This window comes from Amblyomma mixtum, chromosome 8 (assembly GCF_055824585.1).
Source record: "Amblyomma mixtum isolate Tamu chromosome 8, ASM5582458v1, whole genome shotgun sequence".
In the NCBI taxonomy this organism is placed as follows: domain Eukaryota; kingdom Metazoa; phylum Arthropoda; class Arachnida; order Ixodida; family Ixodidae; genus Amblyomma; species Amblyomma mixtum.
In genome coordinates, this window is record NC_143019.1 from 71,597,742 (window position 1) to 71,614,560 (window position 16,819).

The window sequence follows — 16,819 nt, forward strand, 5'->3', positions numbered from 1 at the left end:
AATAAGGGAGTAATTACTCATTGACATCCACCTGAGCGCAGCCATACGGCTACAAAGGAAAGCTATGCAGCTTCCTCAGAAACTTCGTGTTTAAAGAAACCAGGACGAATTTTTCTTTAACTACAAGGTTTCTGAGGAAGCTTAGCTATATAGCTTTCCTTTGTAGCCGTACGGCTGCGTTTGGGTGGATGTCAATGAGTAATTACTCCCTTATTACAAATCTACTCCACCTTGGGGGTTTCCCCTAAACATTGCGATTCCCCTAAACATTGGACTATCACGTTGTATGATCGTTGGTCAGTCTTTTGAGTGCTACTTTCGTCTCTGGAGAATTGTGAAGTTTGTGCAACAGATTGGGGAAGCGTGGTCCCTGTGTCCCATACGGACCGGATGTGGACGCAGTAAGGTTGTCTAATTGCACCGTCGCGTCCAGACCACACATAGGTGTGGTTGATTGCTTCCACCCACACCCCTCCATCCTTTCACTCTCATTGCAATTGATGTTAGACCAAATCAAATGGCAACAAAATGAACTGTTACAAAATGGAACCCCTGGTGTTGACTGTCTCGAAGTGGTAGCGTGTTGTGAAACGGCCGTAGACAGGTTGCCGCCAGCGGTGCAGCCTAAAAGGATGGGGCGCTGAGGGGTGCGTTGAGCTAACTGAGCAATGTCCACCCCTTGCACCGTCCCCCCTCCAGACATGGTGTACACTGCCAAGCCAGACGAAAGGGCGGTCATGACATACGTGTCATGTTACTACCACGCCTTCCAGGGGGCGCAGCAGGTAAAACTACCAACACCAGCGTGCGGAATGTGCACAGAGCATCCCCAAGGAATGTGGGGCACCTGCCTTGACCTTTGTCCCCCGTTAATGGCTAACTGGCGAGCATTGCTCTGCTGGAGCGGTCCCCTCCTTCATCCTCAAGAGTGCCTGGTGTTCTCGGAGTGCTTTTGCAGTGAACTGACCCCCCTGTGTGCTGTGTTCTTAACTCGGAATTCACATCTGCCATGTGCATTTTTACCCCGTCCCTGTTGTAGTAGCCAGTTTGCCGAGTAGTGACCCAGGTGGAAATTTCGCAAGTGGGAATACTTGAAGTGGGTTATTGGACAGGGACCATTTGGCAAGTGGGACCCTTTGGCAAGCGGGACCATTTGGCAAACGGGACCATTTGGCAAGTGGGACCATTTGGCAAGCGGGACCATTTGGCAAGTGGGACCATTTGGCAAGTGGGACCATTTGGCTAGTGGGACCATTTGGCTAGTGGGACCATTTGGCTAGTGGGACCATTTGGCTAGTGGGACCATTTGGCTAGTGGGACCCTTTGGCAAGCGGGACCATTTGGCAAACGGGACCATTTGGCAAGTGGGACCATTTGGCAAGCGGGACCATTTGGTAAGCGGGACCATTTGGCAAGCGGGACCATTTGGCAAGTGGGACCATTTGGCAAGTGGGACCATTGGCAAGCGGGACCATTTGGCAAGTGGGACCATTTGGAAAGCGGGACCATTTGGCAAGTAGGACCATTTGGCAAGTGGGACCATTTGCAAGCGGAACCATTTGGAAAGTGGTCCCTGTCCAATAACCCACTTGGCAAGTGGGACCATTTGGCAAGTGGGACCCTTTGGCAAGTGGTCCCTGTCCAATAACCCACTTGGCGAGTGGGACCACTTGAAAACGAGTGGGACCACTTGAATTCCCACTTCATATTTTCACCTGGGGAAGTGTCCTCTTCCTTGTTCAGTGACTCGAGAAAGAAAACCACTCCTTTTCCCCCAGTGAGCAAGGTTACCTTTAGTCATTTACAAACTACTTTTATGTGGCAGGGTAAGTCAAAATTGGAATGGGATCTATGAGTATCGTACGCTCACCTTATATGAGTGTCTTTACAGTAAGAGTGCTTTAGAAAGAGGCCGACAACCTTTGAGGGCACAGAACACATGCAGGAATGTTACTCTATTTTGATAGGGTTTTGCTGATGAGTGGAAATAATTTTTTTTTCTAGATAATGAGATAAATTGGAATAAAGTCGAAGAAAAGACAACCACATTGTGCCAGTAGGCTGTGGTAAACTTCGATGAACCTGTGCCTCCATTTTACAAGACTGTTATCGATATACATGACATTTGATCTGAAAATCGCAAAAGATAAGCGTGTGAGTTGTGCTTTTATCGAGCTTGTTATCTGATTCCTGCGCTGTTTGATGGACTTTACTTCACAGGTATTGTAAATGTCATATGGTAGGATACTTGGCACTGAGGCAGTTCTTCTCACTGTTTTTCGTTCGGTATTGATTGTGGTACTTAACAGTAGTCAGCGACTGCTGTTTGCAGCCCAGCGGGTTTGTACCTGAAAGCCAGTTTTGACGCGCATGCTCTCTCCCGCTCCCCCTCCGAAACTAATTGCGTGGTGTGCCGTGGTTCCATTCATTCTCTCTGCCCTGCCCGTTTTTGCATCCCCTCTGCCTGGTGTGTGCGTGCGAGAGCAGACATGAACAGCACGGCCATGCCTGACGAGCGTGCCATCATGACCTACGTGTCGTCCTACTACCACACCTTTGCCGGAGCACAGCAGGTAATGGGGTGGGGAACATGGCAACCCCGGGTGTTCGTTTTACGCTTTGCACATGCCCGCCAATTAACTGAGAAAAGCCGGCCTAACAGCACCCCCGGGTGTTCGTTTTACGCATGCCCGTCATTAAGGGGGGAGCCCGGTCCTGAAAAGAAAATTTTATTAATGTAGTCATAGTTACGAAATTTTCAGGGAACATGTATTTTTGTGTACTGATTCTAGGTATGCCATTTAATTTTATGTAAAGCAGTTCCTTGAGCACTTAGCGATTTTTATGCAAGTGTTTTGCAAAGAGTTTTGAAGAAAATTTGCTGCGGGAAACTCGCTGAAATGTATGCCATTGGGTTCTCTTGACACCAAGGAATGCAATAAGGGTAAAATTGTCATCCTGCCTATCATAAAGCTCGAGCTACAGGGTACTGAAGCTGCCACTTCAGAAACAGGAATACAGACTTTTCTTCTCATTTCTTAAGCGACGACTTGAAAACCCTTTAACTTAAGTTCTGTGATAGCCAGGAAGACAATTTTACCCTTATTGCATTCCTTGGTGTCAAGAGAACCCAATGGCATATATTTCGGCAAGTTTCCCGCAAGAAATATTCTTCAAAGCTCTTCGCAAAATACATGCATAAAAATGACATAAGCGCTCAAGGAATCGCTTTACATGAAATTAAATGTCATATTTAGAATCGGCACACGAAAATACATATTCCTTGAAGATTTCTTAACTGTGACTTCATTAATAAATTTTTTTTTTTTCAGGACCAGGCTCCCCCTTTAAGTGAGAAAAATTGGTGTAACGGCCAGTTATCAAAGTGTCCAGAAAGGTCAAAATGAGGCCTGTCTTCTGTGTGCAAAATAGTGCGAAATACAAGTTGAACTGGCTGCATTTCAGCGAGAACCTTAGTGACACCAACTCTTTCACTTTGTAGTCAGTGTTGTGTTCAGTTGTATCCACACATTCTGCTCGCGGGCTTTCTCGTCGTGTTTAAGTGGGTGGTTTGCATAGCTGTCATCGTGACATTTCTTGGGCTACGCTGTGGGATGTTTTCAGCTGCTATCAAGTCAAAATGTTATTCGAAACTCCTTACAAACAAGCCATTGCAGCCATCAAAAGTTATATGTCAGATGAATGAATTTCAGTGAAGGGCACCTGTCAGTCCTTCAGATGCATTCTGCAGCTTAGTTTTGCACCCACTAAGTGTTTAAAGGGGCTGCGAAACACTGCCTGGGGGAATACCGGCTATACTTCAGGTGGGTTCTTTATGTCACACAGATGCTGACTTAAAAAGAATTACAGGAATCGATGCACAGGAACGGGAGTTATTCAGTGAAGAAATTTCAAAATACAAGCAAACAAAACGCTGCCCTCAACTCGATTTTGGCGGGGCTTCCCACTCCTATTTCGCTCTCCCAATGACGGCACGTGGCGCAACCAATCAAAACAGCCAGCCAGAGCACGTCGCGGAAGTTTGTACTCCATGGTTGCCTGCTCTCTGTGAGACTGGCAGCGTTGTTTCCATGCCAGAGCGCCCCTGGTGGTGTATTTTTATTTTACTTGCCTTGCAGGGCTTCTATCTAAGACAAACAAATTGTCTTTGTTGATATAATATAAAACGCAGACAGGTGACAAAATGTTTCTCTATTTATTCACACAATTTGCAGTATATTTACTGTTTGTCCGGTCATCAAGCTCGCGCCAGGTGATGTCATATCCGCTGCTAAAAACCCGACACCATCAGAGCCATGAAGTTGTTTTTGGGGGGACATTAAAATATTAAAAAACGGAATGTACGCGGTGTTACCGACGCTAATGGCACCATTATAACTCACTGTATGCAATCAACAGGCAAAACAGTTAACTAAGATTGTGTTTCTGGGCCCCTTTAAGGGGGGACACTGGTCTTGAAAAAAAAAATTTTATTAATGAAGTCACAGTTACGAAATCTTCAGGGCATATGCATTTTTGTGTGCTGATTCTAAATATGTCATTTAATTTCATGTAAAACAATTCCTTGAGCACTTTTGCACTTTTTATGCAAGCATTTTGCGGAGAGTTTTGAGAAAATTTGCTGCGGGAAACTCGCTGAAATGTATGCCATTGGGTTCTCTTGACACCAAGGAATACAGTAAGGGTGAAATTGTCTTCCTGCCTATCATAGAACCTAAGTTATAGAGTTTTGAAGGTGTCGCTTCAGAAATGAGAAGGAAAATGTGTATTTCTGTGTGTGAAGTGGCAGCTTCAGTACCCTATTACTCAAGTTCTATGATAGCCAGGAAGATAATTTTACCCTTATTGTATTCCTTGGTGTCAAGAGAACCCAATAGCATACATTTCAGCGAGTTTCCTGCAGCAAATTTTCTTCAAAACTCTCCGCAAAATGCTTGCATAAAAATTGCACAAGTGCTCAAGGAATTGTTTTACATGAAATTAAATGACATATCTAGAATCAGCGCACAAAAATACATGTGCCCTGAAAATTTCATAACTATGACTAAATTAATAAAAATTTTCTTTTCAAGACCAGTGTCCCCCCTTAATATAAATTAGTATGAGGGCATACTTTTATCTCAGATTTTCTATGTACAGCTCTAGACTATATATGGACTGTCCAGCTCGTCAAGTTAGCACCTCATCTGCCTCGGTCAAAAATGCATATGAGGTATGAGTTTGTCCATTCGTAGCTGCTACCTTTGAAGAACTGGGTACAACCTATACGTTGCAAACATAGCTTCAGGAGCGGTGGTGAATGGTAGAGATGTGCAGAAAACGAGTAAGTTGATCAATAAGAAAGTCGGGCTGAACATGAATGCTGCTTTCAAATTTGGTCATGACAGCAGCCTGCTGGTGAGAAACTGGAAAACTGTCCAGCAGTGTCAGTCTTGATGCTGGTATTGTTATTATTATTATAGTGTTCGTATATAAAAAATGAAAGGGACGGGCATAATGTTATGTTGATTGAGAAAAGGTAGGCCAGACATTGCAGCCATTTATTCAAAGAAAAAAGGGGGGGGGGGGGGGGGGGGATCAAGAAAAGAGGCAGTTAATGACCTGCAATTAAGCCGAAGTTTATTATATTCTAGATGACTCGTCAGTTTATTCCAGCTTGCTGCTTTGCACCTGGCATTCTGTATTGTGTTTCTGTGCATGTTGCTCAATGCTGGCATGAGTGCATTAAGATGTTTATTGCATCGCAAAAGTGTCTTTATAATGCAGCGGCTTAGTTTGACTTTCTGGGTTTGCTATCGCGAAAGGCGAGGGACTGTGGAGCGGCATTATGTTATAAAGTTTATCCTAGTTCGTGAAATGTCGCCAGCCATTATTCAGGTAGATTGCATGCTGTGGTTTAAACGGTTGCAAAATTAATTGTATTCAACAAATAATTCTTTATTCAAATATGTGAATGACAGTTGGGAGATAATTTGTTTTGTTTATCAAATCTGTAATAATTATTTTATTATATTTGTTTAAATATAGAAATATAAGTGAATTGAATTTAAGATTCATTCACTAATTAGTTGACTTGAATAAGAAGTGTGACGATTCGCAAACTTAGTGGACACACCAAAACTTTTGAATTGTATTTTTGCTTTGGAATGATGTGTCATATATTAGTAAACCTTAATCACTGCGTGAAAGCTGCTTACACTCAGTACCTAACTAATAATTGAATTTATTCTTCCATGCAGTCTCAGTTTCAGCAGTCGAAAGGCTGTTGCGTCGTCAGAAGTGAGCGCTAGATCAAGCGAGGTATACAAAAATTGCAATTTTTATTTTTTTTACTCGCTGCCATTCTGGCTTCAGGGACAGTTTAATGTAACAGCTTGAATGAATTAAAATGACGAAGCAGTGGTTAAATTGCAGTTTTTGCATACCTCACACGATCTCGTATGATCACTTGTGATGTCACAAGAACCATTGTCTGGATGCTGAAACCGAACTGAAACTACAGAGCAATAAAAATTGAATTACAAATTATTTATTGACTACTGATGGATTCCACATGGTGGTCGATATTTACTAATGCTGTACTTATCATTCTAGAGCAAAAACGCATTTCAGAAAAATTTGGTATCTCTGCTGCTTCAAATCTTGAATTAATGCTTAAACAGGTTTTCTCATTGTTCTGTCAGTGTTAGCTAAAGGACTGTAACGAAGCCATCTGTTTCGACTATTTTGTTCATACATTTTTTTTTTCATGAAGCAATGAAGGATTTTCTAAAGGAAGTAGTTGTTCTATGCTGGTTCTTCCTTTGCAGCGTAAAATAAGAGCCGTTCTGCTTCTTTAGCTATGTTAATTGTTGTTCTCAGGTAATTTGAAACCATGCCAGAAATAAGTTGCGCAGAAACCATGTTAGCTGTGCAGCAGCAGTGGAATCAATAATGGATTCACTGTTTGGCTGGCTAGAACCTCTCTGCTTAGGCAGTTGTGAGGATTCATGGCTGTTAGTTGAATTAGTGGAACCATTAGGTTAAGTTAGCTAAGATTGGCCAAGAATGGTGATCCACGTAGAGCGCTTGCTGGGTTGAGCTTCCTAACTGACGTTGGGTTCTCTCTCCAGGCTGAAACCGCTGCCAACCGCATCTGCAAGGTTCTGAAGGTGAACCAGGAGAACGAACGCCTCATGGAAGAGTATGAGCGCCTGGCCAGCGATGTGAGTGGTGCTGTCGCTTGCATTGTCATTGCATGCCATGAGCCAAAGCAATGCTCATTGAGCAATCATTTTCCGCTGTTCAACATGCTCCATGGTGAATGGGCTTGCACAGCTGCCTTGTGTTTTTGACGCAAGTGTTTTTACATTGTGTTTCGTAAGGGTAGCTGCAAATACCTAAAACTGAGTTTGGGAATTTGGGAGAAGAATTAGGAACACCAAGGCAGGAGGACAGCTAGATCAAGAGAAAACATTGCATAGAGCCATTGAACAAGCTTTGACAGTGACTAGAAAACCGGAGTAATAGCTTTTTGTTACTAGGTATGTGTAGCTACATCGCTGCATACAAGCTTCCAAGGCAACGAAAAAGAACCTCTCCACAAAGGCTATTCCTTTTTTTTTTCTTTGACTTCTTGCCAGGGGCTGTGTTTCTGATGTCACATCAAATTTGTCTGTGCAGTGTTTTTCGTTTCACATCAAATTTTTTTTGCCGCCGCGGTGGCTCAGTGGTTATGGCGCTCGGCTACTGACCCGAAGGACGCAGGTTCAATCCCAGCCACGGCGGTCGAATTTCTGTGGAGGAGAAATTCTAGAGGCCCGTGTACTGTGCGATGTCAGTGCACGTTAAAGGGTCGAAATTTCCGGAGCCCTTCACTACGGCGTCCCCCATAGCCTGAGTCGCTTTGGGACGTTAAACCCCCATAAACCAACCATCAAATGTATTTGCGCATTTGTGTGATGCAGCTTCTGGACTGGATTCGACGTACCACCCCGTGGCTGGAAAACCGCACGACGGACAACACGCTGCCGGGTGTGCAGAAGAAGCTGGAGGAGTTCCGCGCTTACCGCCGCGTCCACAAGCCACCCCGCGTGGAACAGAAGGCCAAGCTGGAGACCAACTTCAACACGCTGCAGACCAAGCTGCGGCTCAGCAACCGGCCGGCCTACCTTCCCTCGGAGGGCAAGATGGTCTCGGACATTGCCAGTGCCTGGAAGGGGCTGGAGACTGCCGAGAAGGGCTTTGAAGAATGGCTGCTCTCCGAGATGATGCGGTGGGCATGCTGCACTCTTCACTCCTCTCGGGAAACCAAACAGCATTCAGATGAATTGGCGTCTCATGTACTACTCTGTGACAGCATAGGATTCTGGTCGATTTCTCGTAGATAACTTTTGCAGTTTTCTCAATTTACTGACTTGTTGTGGTTGTTAATTGTTTCAGATGTTCCCATGTGTAGTACTACTTGTCAGTTCAAACTTTTTACTGCGCTTGAAAGCCAACCAACAGTTTATTTTCTGTGGCACCATCTATCGTTGGCTTCCGTAACAGCACTATTGTGTAGCAAGCTTCGTCGATACTACTGAGAGAAATTTTCTGGGATTCTAAAAACTTTCTATAGCTGTTTGTAATGTGCATTTGAAACTTCTTCAGTATTGAGGTGGTGAACAGATAATGTGCCTCCAGTGACATTTAGTGATTAAATTTATTACTAAGTTGCTGTGTTATTATGTTTGCCAGGGTATTCTTCTTGAGAAGGACTCTGTTTGAAATTTACAAAACCTGGCTATACGTTCTTAATTTTCAGGTCCATTTGTGCGTATAGCTAGGCACAGCTAAGCCACTGTTTTGAAAACTTTTCTCAGATAAATATGTTGTCAGGAATGACGTACAGGTCATTTACAAAGCTGGCTACCTGCTTTTAGCATTCATACGAGTGTATTGGTCCTTTTTTTTTTTTGTGCAAAATTGCTTGCACGTCCAGCTTAAGGACAGTGCATCGAGCTATGAAAAGAAAAATGATAGGTGTAAGAGATCGGAAGCAGGCGGGGTGGGTGAGGAAGCAGACGCGGGTTAATGATATCCTAGTTGAAATCAAGAGGAAGAAGTGGGCTTGGGCAGGGCATGTAATGCGAAGGCAAGACAACTGCTGGTCCTTAAGGGTTGCGGAGTGGATTCCAAGGTGGGCGGATGAGATTAAGAAGCTTGCAGGGACACGGTGGCCGCAACTGGCGAAGGACAGGGTTAATCCGAGAGGCATGGGAGATGTCTCTGCCCTGCAGTGGGCGTAGTCAGGCTGATGGTGATGATGATGATGACTCGCATATTTATGTGTTTAGTGTTAGCGGTCATGTACAGGGAAAGCCTCAGTGAGAGCCCTCGTGTGCCTTTGCATGTTTCAGGCTGGAGCGCCTGGACCACCTTGCGCAGAAGTTCAAGCACAAGGCGGACATCCATGAGGAGTGGACCCGCGGCAAGGAGGAGATGCTGCAGAGCCAGGACTTCCGCCAGTGCCGCCTCAACGAGGTCAAGGCCCTCAAGAAGAAGCACGAGGCCTTCGAGAGCGACCTGGCCGCCCACCAGGACCGCGTCGAGCAGATCGCTGCCATTGCCCAGGAGCTCAACGCGCTCGGGTACCACGATGCCGCGTCGGTCAATGCCCGCTGCCAGCGCATCTGCGACCAGTGGGACCGGCTGGGCACCCTGACCCAGAAGCGGCGCAGCGCCCTCGAGGAGGCTGAGCGCGTGCTCGAGAAGATTGACCACCTGCACCTCGAGTTTGCCAAGCGTGTGGCACCCTTCAACAACTGGCTGGACGGCGCCCGCGAGGACCTCGTCGACATGTTCATCGTCCACACCATGGAGGAGATCCAGGTGCGTGTTACATATCTAGATTCAAGTGCGCATTACATATCTAGATCCAGGTGTGCATTACATATCTAGATCCAGGTGCACATTATATAGATCCAGGTGCGCATTACATATCTAGATTCAGGTGCGCATTACATACCTAGGGAAGTGAATGGGGGAAACACAACTTGAGTGTAGGTCTGCGCTTGTCCATTGGTCAACTTGTTGATTCCGATGGAAATGGATAATTTTGCACATTATTTTTGCCAGGTTTACTTTCAAGATGTTTAACTTCGGGATTTGTTTCTTGTTGACCGTCTCTTGCAGTCGCATAGAATTTATGAATCTACTTATCTACTTATGAGACTTCGTGCTGAGTACAAAATTCAAGTGCCGACAAAGATTGGTCAAAAGGACAGGACTTTACAACACTGTTCTGCTTCGGTGTTGTTGAAACCATTGAAGATATCTGCAAAGGGCGCAGCTCTGTCTCGCAGAAAGATCAGTAATCAGGCTGGGGCATCGTGAATTTGAGAATTCAGTGCCAGTGCTGTCGTCTCCTAACCTGCTTCTCTTGTTGTTTGCGCGCAGGGCCTCATGGATGCTCACGAGCAGTTCAAGCAGACGCTGGGCGAGGCTGACAAAGAACACAAGGCGATCGTGGGGCTGGCCCAGGAAGTGCAGGCCATCGCCAGCCAGTACCAGGTGCCCGGTGGGGTGGAGAACCCCTACACGACCCTCACCTCCCAGGTGATCACCGGCAAGTGGTCCGAGGTGAAGCAGCTGGTGCCCAAGAGGGACCAAGTGCTCCAGGCGGAGCTCATGCGGCAGCAGTCCAACGAGCGGCTGCGGCGCAAGTTTGCCGAGAAGGCCAACGTGGTGGGGCCCTGGATCGAGCGGCAGATGGACGCGGTGGCCGCCCTGGGCATGGGCATGCAGGGCTCCCTGGAGGAGCAGCTCAAGCGGCTGCAGCAGTACGAGCAGGCGGCCGCCCAGTACCGCCCCCACCTGGAGGAGCTGGAGCGCACCCACCAGGAGGTGCAGGAGGCGATGATCTTCGAGAACCGCTACACCCACTACACGATGGAGACGCTGCGCGTGGGCTGGGAGCAGCTGCTCACCTCCATCCACCGCAACATCAACGAGGTGGAGAACCAGATCCTGACGCGCGACTCCAAGGGCATCACCCAGGAGCAGCTCAACGAGTTCCGCATGTCCTTCAACCACTTCGACAAGAACCGCACGGGCCGACTCACCCCCGAGGAGTTCAAGTCGTGCCTGGTCAGCCTCGGCTACAGCATCCGCAACGACCGCCAGGTACGGTGGTGGGGGCCACGCTTCCACTCACTCTTGCCTTGCCGTCTTTGCAGCTTCGCTGATTTGCTTTCTTGCACTCACTTGTAGTAGCCATAACCTGCGGTGAAACAGTATTTGCTAGTACACGCCAGAACTTTGGATGCATTTGCACTTTGGGAAGTTTCTGTTCAAATTTCGATGAGAAAGAATACATCATAACTTTAGCCAAGCATTTTTTTTTTAATTGTCTCCGATAATTTATACTGCAGTTCAGGTGCAGGGGAACAGCTGGAAATGCTGCCCACCCCCTGTAGTTGTTCTGCATTCAATATCGGAGATGGGATAACATTGAAATTCTATTCCAGTCCTATTCCTTTTCACCCTTCGTCGTAGGCTGGGGTGCAGCCTTGCACCCATTATTGCTGGGAGCAGCCCTTTGGCTTGAGGGATGATAGTAGCGGCACAGAATTGTCATATTATGCATGTCCAAGCTCCTCTTGTTGTCGTGCGTTCTATTTTTGGCTTCTTTTGCCCCCATGATAGTCGCTCGTTAACTGCAGTGTGTAGCCATGTGTGATTGGCGGCGTGGTGGCGTTGTAATTCCCCCTTCGTGCTCTTTTCTTCCCAGGGTGACGCTGACTTCAGGCGCATCATGAACATCGTGGACCCGAACAACACGGGCTACGTCCACTTCGATGCCTTCCTCGACTTCATGACCCGGGAGAGCACGGACAGAGACACGGCCGAGCAGATCATCGATTCCTTCAGGATTCTGGCTGGCGACAAGGTGAGGGGGGGAAAGATTAGTGTGGAGTTGTTTTATGGGCAAGGTGGCAGTTTTTCCCATATGTTGGATGCCTCTGATAAAACTGAATCGGCAAGCAGTAAAGCAATTTTTGAGTTCCGTTACTTCCTCCTTTTGCAGCCTTACATCACCGCTGAAGAGCTTCGCCGAGAACTTCCCCCCGACCAGGCCGAGTACTGCATCCGGCGCATGGGGGCATACAAGGGCCATGGCGCTGTTCCCGGGGCGCTCGACTACATGTCGTTCTCGACGGCGTTGTACGGGGAGAGCGATCTCTAGAGAAACTTGTCGCGCTTTTTTTTTCCGCTTTGTTATTTATTTTTTTCTTTTCTCTCCGTTGGCAAAAGAAAAAAGAAAAGGAAAAATCATTTCCCCCTTCTCCCCCTCCCCTGCGAGTACCGGATGGAATTTCGGCGGGGGGGTGCAGTGCAGGAAAGGCTCGGAAAGCAAGCCGGCTTGCAGGTCGGCTACAGGGCGGCTACAGGTCGGCTACAGGTCGGCTACAGTATAGTTCTGGCACAAGCTGCTAGTAGCGACCAGCTGTGCAAGCCAGCCATTGGACACTGGCGCTGGGCCTTAGTTTATTGCGACTGCAGAGTTTTAAGCGTTGTGCGATCTCTGGTACATATTTCATCGTTTAGCCTGAAGTATCATTGACCGAGGGAGATTTTGTGTTGCGTCTTTACACTGCCTGTGTGCTGGCTCTGGGGCTTGATCCAGCATTCTGGATTGATGCTATCAGAAGTAGCAGGTTCCATGCAAGAGTTGCACGCACGTCGTCATACTCACGTGCAGTCAATTATGAGACTGAGGTAACCCCCACACCCACTCTTGTTCAAAACCATAACATGCGGCACGTGGTTCGTTTTAGCGCCACGTGTGAGTGATCTGTGCGGGAAGGAAAAAAAAAAAGTCCTGACTTGCATGTCGGCTGTGAAGAAGCCAAGTCAGAGCCAGCATTCAGCCAATGCGTGCCAGCACTCTAGTTTCAGCCCAATGTTTTAAACTTTCTGACGAGCACGAAATGTTACTGAAGGCGACTTGATGCTGTGTGCCACAATCAGGCAACGCTACAGTCAGTTGTGTCCGAGAAGACTTACTGGACTTTAGTCTCTTTTTTGACTACTGCCTTCTTGGCGAATGTTTTTCCTGCAAAGCAAGGTTTCCTTTCTTAATCCTAAAGCCCAAAGTTCACGTGAACAGTGTCAAGGTTGTGAACTTGAGTTAGAGAGCATTGGAGTGGACAGGTTCTGCATTGCCCCTCTGAGCTTGCACAGGTTTTGTTTGGCGCGAGATGTATTGAATAGACTATATCGTAGACTTTATACTTTTCGTTGGGCAAAACGAGATTGTGGTCTGTCTAGAGGGCCACGACCTTGTCTGCTACCACCCTTTACACGAAAGCTCCTGCGTCTTCCCGACCGAGCCCAAACTTTTTTTTTTTTCTCACGTGGTGCGACTTCTTGGCCGAAACCCAACGAGCCGCCGTTGTAACCAATTTTGATACTGCCAGTAAGCATGCAGTCGGGAGCATGTTTCTCGAGGTGCTATACAAGTAACCCAGTGTCTGGCAAAACAAAGCTGTGCAGAAAGACAACAGACGAGCGATGGCATTGTTGGCCGCCCCTTAATCTGCCGTCTTCTTGTGTGGAGTTGTGTGTAGCGCTGTCGACGTGTTTTCGTTTATAGCAATGTTACGGAGGAAACGAGAAAAAAAGAAACTGTCTTAGAAGACAAAAGGTTGCGCCATTGCCGCTTTCTGTGTTGCGGTTGGAAGTATGTGTCATAGTTTATTTTCGTTTTATGTTTCGATTTGCCCTTAGGGGCTCCGGATGCCACGGCGGAGGTGTCTTTTTGTCTCTCTCCGGGCATAAAAGGGCGAAATTATTTCATCAGGGTCTGCATATCTTGCATTTGAACTGCTTCGAAGAGCTCTTTGCCATGTCCGAGTGATGATTGCCGCATTGAAATCGACAGCACACAAAACCCGCTCTGTGAGGGATTGAGTTAGCTCTTTTGCTCAAGCGATTCTTGCTTCCCCACAACGTCTTCTGAATGGAGCCCCGTTCTTCTCTGTGGGGCGAATAAAATGGCTTGTTTCGTTTACCCGTGTCTTGTTTTTTAGTTGTCCAAACTTAGCTCCTGATTCTCGGTTATTGCTTTTTTTTTTCTCTCTTTCTTTCTCTCTCAAAGTTTTCTTTGGGTGTCATAATCTCCCAGAGCTAGTCTAGAGACTTCACATATATTTAGCAATGGAAAAAAAAAAGAAAATGACGTCGGTGTGTCGGCAGCGAGGTGTTTGCGTCGTACCTGTCATCCGCCGTCAGTGCCTACGTCACGAGAGATTGTCAGGCGAGCATCTTAAACACCGCGTTTTGAGTCGAGATTCTTTTGTTTTGTTTTTTTTCCCCTCTCAAACTAAAATGTACCTCTAGATCACGTGTTGACAAATCGGGGGAAAAAATTGTGAAGTGGATCGCGTTTGCTACCAGGCTGGCTGTGTGTACGTGTGTGTGTGCGAATGTAACTTTTCAAGTGTCTTGTGCGTGTGACTGTACGTGTGGTGTGTGTATGTTTGTTTCCTTCAGATCGTCTGTCGGCCACTTATGTTCTTGTGCAGAAATAGTGAGGAGTCAGTTGCAACACATTGCATACCAACCACCAATAAACACACACAGACCTAAAACGATAATAAAATTTGTGTCCGTGCAACAGCACTGGAGTGATATTTTGCAGGTGTGGCAATTCCTCCATAAAGTTGCATGTATGCGTGATAAATCCTTTTTTTTGCCATGAATTTGTTTGTGGGCTTAAAGTCTTACATTGCAAACTGCAGTGCATTTAAGCTGTACTGACTGAAGAGTCTGCACAACTGCTTCAAAAAGCAGTGACACAAACGTGTCCAATCACATAGTCTGGACGCCCAGCTACTTTGAGTGCGTGTGCGGTCATCAAGGCATACAACGGGACTTGCGCCGCAATCTAATTAATCACTGCTCTAATCAAATGCATGCCAAGCAGTTTCTGTACCTTTAACAGGGACTTTGTAATTGGAAATCAACATTTATCAACTATGCAATATCAGCCAGGTTATTAGCTTGGACTGAGTTTCATAAATGTCACTTGGTATAGCAGAGAAGACTTTTTTTTTTCCACACAACTTTGACATTTCAGAACCAAAACAGGCAGACTCTCGACTCCCGAGGCCATAGAGTTTCTTACTATTACCTAGAGGGAAAGCTGGCGGCGCTGCCCTTCAGCCACCATGGACGCCCAAAGCATCATGGGGCGGTGAGCTACTTGTTGCGGCACAGTCGTAATTTTTCGGGAACATGGAGTGGCACTACTAAGATGTCATTCCGAAAACGCTGTTCGTGTGTGCGCAGACGACTTTCGCACGAACGCAGTGGGCAAAACCCATAGTAGTGAAAACGCATAGACACACGACGCCAATAAGAGGTTTCACTTTTATGAAATGCCATTAAAAAACCTCTTATAGTATTTAAGCAACAACATCTTTTTTGAACACATATTTACTTTTAAAAGTGCGCCTGTTAATTACGAAATATTAGTTTTTATAGTGTTCATTACTAGGCCAATAGGAGAGCGAGTCGTCTCTTATTTTGGGCAAACTTTGCACTTAAATGCTTTTCTGCTCGTTTGTTACAATCATTAGACCAGATATTGAATGTTAGGACGTTTGTAGTTATCAAACAGCTTTATTTTTCTATTATTTTCTGGCCAAAAGTTGCAGTTCCGCAACAAGTAGCTCACCGCCCCATGATGCTTTGAGCGCCCATGGTGGCTGAAGTGGTCTCGAGGGGTCGCCATGCAAACTCCCATAGACGGGCTGCCAGCTTTCCCTCTAGGTAATAGTAAGAAACTCTATGCCCGAGGCTACAGCCAGCAGCTATACGGGGGCCTGTATATTAAGCGCAGTTTGTCTGCCTCCTCCCTATCATTTCTGCCCATGCGCGACTTGTCTGTGTGCGTTTCTTTAACTGTGCTGTGTACGCTTCACGACTGCGAGGTGCCAAATGTAGAGAGTATTTTAAACTGCTTCGTCGCAGTGGATGCTGCCCTGCACAAGCTTTAGCCATGTAGGAGAAGCTGAACAACTTGCACAGGATTTCTCTTTCGACTCGAATGTATACTTCTGCGTGCTCTAGGTTGTGTGTTGCCCGCTGAACAAAATCTTTTTTTGTTCTGAAAAGGCAGTGTCCGTACGTTTTTTTTTGTTCTTCTCTGGTGTGCGAATCAACTGACCTGGGTTGGGTAACTGCGCCGAGATACATTTGTGGACATCACATATCGTCGCTCGCCTGCAAATTGGTATTTTTTTTTTTCTGGCTGTACCGAATAAAAAAAACGTTTGAACAGTGTTGTGGCCTCTCGTATGTTGCATACCATTTTGTTGTCACAGCGTATGCCTGTGATGCAACATCAGCGAAACACCATTTTTTTATCTTTTTCTGAGTATAAGTAGTAAGCATGGTCTGTGCGATCGCAACCATTACCAGGGCTTGCGGCTTCACTGCTGTAATATAAGTTACATATTTCTCCAAACTGCTCTTCTTTAGAGTGATAGCTCTATTCAATCCAGAAACTCGAGTTTCAGTCCGTACGTAGATTTCACATTGAAGTGACCTTCGGACTTGGCGATCTCATAGCAGCAGCCTTAATTCAGGTGTCAAAGCATACTTAGACTATGGTCAGTACGATAGTGTCCCCAAAATTTGGCCCTGGTCATTATCAACATTGGCCCACCTCACTGCCCAAATTTGGCCCACCCACAAAATTTGACCTCGGATTTGGACCAAATTCGATATCTGATGTAATTGAATATGCTCAATACGATGATGACCTCCA

General features: G+C 46.3%; 1 protein-coding gene across 5 annotated transcripts in view; it reads left to right on the forward strand.

Moving 5' to 3' along the window:
- Positions 1-16,332, forward strand: part of Actn (alpha actinin) — a 92,806-nt gene extending 76,474 nt beyond the window's left edge. For 2 of the 5 annotated variants that reach the window (XM_089558462.1, XM_089558464.1), the window contains exons 6-12: positions 700-785; positions 7,134-7,226; positions 7,968-8,275; positions 9,402-9,873; positions 10,441-11,166; positions 11,774-11,932; positions 12,071-16,332. In XM_089558462.1, the coding sequence (XP_089414588.1) occupies positions 700-785; positions 7,134-7,226; positions 7,968-8,275; positions 9,402-9,873; positions 10,441-11,166; positions 11,774-11,932; positions 12,071-12,229 (2,003 nt within the window). In that variant the 3' untranslated portion in view covers positions 12,230-16,332. Of the gene's footprint in view, positions 1-699; positions 806-2,482; positions 2,574-7,133; positions 7,227-7,967; positions 8,276-9,401; positions 9,874-10,440; positions 11,167-11,773; positions 11,933-12,070 lie in introns of all 5 variants that reach the window. The other 3 variants (XR_016285269.1, XM_089558465.1, XM_089558463.1) reach the window with 3 other exon arrangements.
- Positions 16,333-16,819: the final 487 nt, after the last annotated feature.